Below are 6,000 nucleotides of genomic sequence, written 5' to 3' on the forward strand. Positions count from 1 at the left end.
AAAAGAACAACTATATGTGAAATTCACTAAACAAAAGGTCAAAAATCCATCACTCTACACACTTACATTTTAAAAGTGACTGCTCATTTTGGATGCCTCAGTGGGAGTGGAGAGGGAGTTCAAAAGAGCAAACATTGCTGCTTAAAATTTTGGCTAGAGATGCTGCACCTCAGAAATGTAAAATATATTCGGATTGCAAAATAGTTAAAGGTTTACACTGAGACAAAATCCAATCTAGTAGGGCTATGTGAAGCTTCAGTCCCTGATTTGATTTGGCTGAGATTTGGCCCGATTTGGCAGCTGAATCTAAATTGAATCAAGAGACCCTTTAATCGCTCTGAATTGAATCAGAACCCTCAACACTGGTTTGGAGAGATTCGGAAAGATTTGGCAATTTGGACATAGACACAGCTTTAAATGTTTCTTCTACACACCTCAGGGTACCAGGCAGCTCATGAATGCTATGATGCTGGGGCATCCCACTAAATCATGGGGGCTCCCCAGCATGCTCAGCAGCAGACTCAGAAGTGGACCTGAAGTACTTCCAGTCCACTTCCAGGTCCACCAGGGAGTGTGCTGGGGGGCACGGGGGAGCCCTCCTAGACTCCTGCTACACTTCAGTAATTAAACTTTAGCTATATGGCTTGATTAAAAAATAACATTATTTGGAATTTTTAGTACACTTTTAAAGTTCTATTAAAGATACAGATGCTGAATCGTCTACTGAACTAGCTTCATATCACCCAAGCAGAAATTTTGGTTCAGCTGTAGTAGATGAACTGCAATGCCTCTCTTTTGAAGAGCATTAATTCATTAAAGATCAACATGCATTGTAAGTTTATGAATTGTAAAACCTATAATTCAAAGCCAGTGAATTGCTTTATGATTTATTCAAATCAGCAGGCCTAAAATGATTTAAAAACTCATTTTAAAATGTAACAGGATCATTTGTAACACTTAAATTAAAGCAATAATTCATATGCCACTTGGCTTGAAATAAACTGTGAGTATATATTAGTTTAAAGGGAAGAACCCATATGACTCATCAATTTAGATTTTAGGCACTTGTGAGCAATTTGTCTTTACAAGAAGAAAACATAACTTTAATGATGCTTACTTACACTGCTGCTGCAATGACATTACAAAACTGTCATTCATTTACACATAGGATTATACAGCTTGAGAGACATATTTCATAGACCAAGGGGAAAGAATGGTCCCACAAAACTGAAATAAAAAAAATTTAAAAAAAAATTAAAAATCCTATTCCACCTCAGGACAAATCCAAAGTATTTAATTATTTTGTTGTGGAAAGCTAAATAAAAGAGCAAACTACTTGAAAACAGCAAATAACTGATTGGTTAGGGCACTCACCCAGAGTGTAAGCAACTCCCAGTCCAGAGGCTTTAATGTTGATGGCCCACACCCTGGGTGAGTATCTCAACCCCTTTGATGTGGTCATTTGGCTGTTCTCTCTCCTCTTATGTCTATAACATGGGCTCCCCCCACAAACGTTTTGAATTGATGCAAACCCACAGATAATTTTGTTTCAATATTTCATCAAAACATTCCCAAACATCAGTCTAACACTACCCAAACAGCTTTAATATTCATCTCCTTCAGAAAACTCTAGGAGCACTTTGGTTTCTGCAGAGGGAAAAGAAACTGTTTTTTTCCCCTCAAAGCTTTTCTTTTTTGTGCCTTTTTCTACAGACAGTTTGCTCTTCAGGGCAGGAACAGTATCAGCTTTTGAGGTGGGTTGTGGTGTCAGCCAGACATAGATCACACCTAATGGAATCCTTTCTAATTCAAATGATCACCATCCCTACTGTGTGATGCAAAGATAAAAGTGAAGTGGCTGATGCTTCATCCAAATAAGAAAAAAGTAATGACAGAGATCTAGTGGAAGCAAGCAGATGATATACTGAAGATTGTACTTTTCCTGCTGAGGGTGATTTTCCATCATTTGTTATTCCTACTAACAACTTGGGTGTTTGACTGCATTTCAGTCCAATGGTGAGTCTTCAGCAGGAAATAATACAGCCTTTCTTCATTTCACTGCAACGTATACTTTTTCAGATGTTCCTTACACTACTGCATCTCCTGAAGACTACATTTCTGCATGGGGGCTATTTCTTAAACCCACTTGAAACTGCTTTTGATGAAGCACCAATGTGATAAGTCAATGTTGCTTGACCTATCTCGTAGGGGGACTGTGGATGGCATTCTTAAGTGTTAGGCTTATTTTTCAACTGGAAACAAGTTATATAATACAAGTTCTATATCTCTCTGAAAAGAGCTTTACCTTGGACAAGACTGCAATGTTATGGAGGTGTAGAATCACATCATCATTGTATATCATGAATGTTATATTTGTTTTCACAAACCCAGAACTGGCTTTTAATTGTAAATGTTTCGCAAATTAAATGTTACTTCAGTGTTGTACCACATACATAGAATTCTTCCATGAATCATCTTAATCTGTGTACACTTTCACATTTGTAACTGAATTCTTAAAATTAAAAAGCAATTCCTGGCTTTTTAATTTAGTGGATGAGGTTAAGTCCCAGGTATTATTTGGGGGTACTGGCATATCATTTTATTATTGTATCTGTCTGTATTATAAGTTTCTCAGAAACCTTTGAGGAGAGCATCATAAACATCAAATAATCAATAAATAAAATCTGTTCATTCCTTGGAGCACTCAGAAACTGATGGCCACCTATAAGTTTATCAAGGGTGACCACCAGGATCTGGGAGAACGTCTGTTCACCAGAGCGCCCCAAGGGATGACGAGGTCGAACGGTCACAAACTCCTGCAAGACCATTTCAGGCTGGAGATAAGGAAGAATTTCTTTACTGTCCGAGCCCCCAAGGTCTGGAACAGTCTGCCAGCGGAGGTGGTTCAAGCACCTACATTGAACACTTTCAAGAGTAAATTGGATGCTTATCTTGCTGGGATCCTATGACCCCAGCTGACTTCCTGCCCTTTGGGCAGGGGGCTGGACTCGATGATCTCCCGAGGTCCCGTCCAGCCCTAATGACTATGAAATCTATGAAACATAATCTAGATTGGCTGCATATGAATCAACAGAAAGGGAACACTGTTTGATACTCAAAAACTAAAAGTGGAGTTGACAGAAGTCAAAGATCTGTTCCTTGAATATGTCTATGTCTATTATAAACTGCTTAAGAATATATATTTGAGAAGTCCCCCAAAATTTTCCAAGACAAAAAAATATATATATATGAAAATACTAAAAGCCTTCCTATAGTAATACAGGCTTTGTCACACAAAATCATGTTCATCCTTGAGATAACCAAAAAGTGAGAAGTGGTTTGCAAATATTGACATGAATTCTGAGTTATTTTTTAGGTTGGTCTAACTCCTGCCACATTTTGTTTGCCTTCTGTCCATACTGATATCAAAAAATGACTATTTTCTATTTAGATAACTATGTGCCTGCCTATATCAGTAATTCTCAGCCAGGGTGCTTTGGCACCCTGGAGTGCCTTAAGATCTTTTCATACACTCATACGCAAAACATTCACTATGAGATGCTCTTCTCCTCAACCAAAGCATTCTAATACCAAGGCTTTCAAACTACTCAGAGAAGTATAAATAGACAAATATTTCTATACCTGCAAAAATGTCTTCCTAATAAGTATTTCACTGTGCTTGGCTGACAACACACACAGTTGCTTTTCTTCCTGTGAAAGAAGTCAACTATCACAATTCCTATACATCTTTAAAATGACCATAGAGCACTATCACTATATAAAAGACAGAAGTATTTATGATGTTACACACTTTGTTCATTCAGGTTTTTTCTTATAGATTTTGTGGCTTAAAGGCAAGACTGGCAGAATTTTATTATGTGGAATCTATTATTAAAATAAGTAATCCCCCAAACCAAGATACCATCTTGGGATAAAAATAGTTAACAACTAAATATAAAATGGGCTATTGGATACCAGGGAAAGGAGAAAAGTACAAATGCAGTCAAATAATATGTATACACTGTACTCCTGTCAATGCTCTACTCTCCTTGGTGCTGTTACTACAAATGAAACAGGTTACTCATTAGTAAGAACAAAAGCAATTTGTTAATTTGCGAGAGAGAGAGAAAGACACTCACATAAGGTTAGCTAACTGAAAAACCTAATGTGCATTCCTTTCTTGACACAGGTTGATGCTCATGGAAATATTCTTCTTACTTCACTTGAAATAAGAAATGAGGACAGTAACTCAGAAATGTTCACAAATATCAGTGATCCAAGAGCCACCATGTATTCGTATGACAGTGCTAGCATCCAGTACAGAAGACCCACCTCCAGCAGAGAACTCTACAGCGGAAGCACTTTGGATAGGCACGTGATTCATAAAAAGGGGCATTTGAAGAAAAGGGCATCACAGCTCAAAGTCAAAATCCCAGATTTGACTGACGTTAACGCCATAGACAAATGGTCAAGGATGGTCTTTCCCATCACATTCATTCTTTTCAATGTTGTTTATTGGCTTTATTATGTCCACTAATTTGTACAATGATCAACTCATAACTAGACTTGTTTTCTTTACTTCTTAAATTTTGTTTACCCTGAAGGACTGCAGGAGTTCTAATGCTACATTTTCAAGGTAAGATACTCAGCTTTTGAATGGTTATAGGATTTTTTTTAACATCAAACAATTTAACCACGTGCATTTCAAAAGAACACCATGTCTATTCAAGCATACTATTATTCTTGAGATCTGCTCTTAAAGAGCAACTTAAAAATAGGCACTACTCTGGTATTTATATAAAAAAGTTCTTGCATCTCCAGTGACCTTTACCTAGCATCTTTGAACTGGTTTTTTTAATTAAAATTAAAACCAATCTTCTTTTGTTCCCCATTACAGTCTAGTAGGTAACACCTTCTTAACAAGGCTGCCTCAAACAGAGCAGATGATACGTTACAGATTTCCAGCACTAACAGATGTTAAAGAACAGCAGGAAAGGAGTCCTTTAAAGAGTATTTTTTTTCCAAGAGTGAGTACTTATGCTAGGAGTGGCTTATACCAGTGTTTTGAGGAAGTCTCACTAAAGGACATTCTTATTGCATTTCGGATTTTCAACCCTGTTGAAAATTCCTACATACAAACTAGTTGATTTGCTCTTATTGTTATTTCCTTGAAGAACTGAAGATGATCATCAGCTTTTTCAAAAGGGCAAAACATACAGGGTAAGAACTGTTGCATAACTTTGGATATGATTCTTATAAATGGCCATTACCCTAGAAGAATATATGGAATTACATGCCATAGTTAATAATATGCTGATTAAAGTTAGTGATTAACAAAGATTGTATGTAATGGGAACCAGTTAAAACCTGTCATAACTGGATTAGTAAGTCTCATCTGTTGACTTTATTAATAGTTGGGAAACTTTCTGTCATTTTTCAGATGATCAAACAATAAGAAATCTAAAATTACTGGTTTTTTTACATTCATAATGTCAAAATCTCTACAAGATTTGATCCTTCTCATAGGCAAGATAAACCCTAAAACCTCTTTCCTTTACCTCAGCAGTATAAAAGAGTTGTCAAAGAGCCTCTGGGGAATTCCCCTAACATAAGAAAGGAGCCTTGCAGTCCTAGACCACAATGACGGAAAAGCATTAGCTATAGCACTCTTTCCACAGCAAATCATAGCTGTGGAACAGCCCACAGACAGCCATTTAAGCCTATCAACAAAATGTCTTGCATCAGAGAGAAGCTGCCAGCACTGAGCTATTGGAGCACATTTATATTCTAGCAGCTCTTTGGGGCTCCACTCAGCAGGAAGGTACACTCTTGGAAGACACTAGCTGCTAAAAGGCTGTGACAGCTGGCCGAAAGCTTCAGAAGGGCTACACATCTTCAGCCAGCTATTTAATGGCAGCAGAAGGCTTACACAGTAGTGGTGGAGTAACTCTTGCACAAGAATCTTCAGACACCAAGAGATCTGAGTGCAAATGTACAACA

At 37.5% G+C, this 6,000-nt stretch overlaps 1 protein-coding gene across 1 annotated transcript in view; it reads left to right on the forward strand.

Moving 5' to 3' along the window:
* GABRB1 (gamma-aminobutyric acid type A receptor subunit beta1) overlaps positions 1–4,537 on the forward strand; it is a 309,720-nt gene extending 305,183 nt beyond the window's left edge. Inside the window, exon 9 of the mRNA XM_090035876.1 lies at positions 4,190–4,537. Within this exon, the coding sequence (XP_089892002.1) occupies positions 4,190–4,537 (348 nt within the window). The remainder of the gene's footprint in view (positions 1–4,189) is intronic.
* Positions 4,538–6,000: the final 1,463 nt, after the last annotated feature.

This window comes from Crocodylus siamensis, chromosome 2 (genome assembly GCF_052110815.1).
Source record: "Crocodylus siamensis isolate JL-2025a chromosome 2, ASM5211081v1, whole genome shotgun sequence".
NCBI lineage: Eukaryota > Metazoa > Chordata > Crocodylia > Crocodylidae > Crocodylus > Crocodylus siamensis.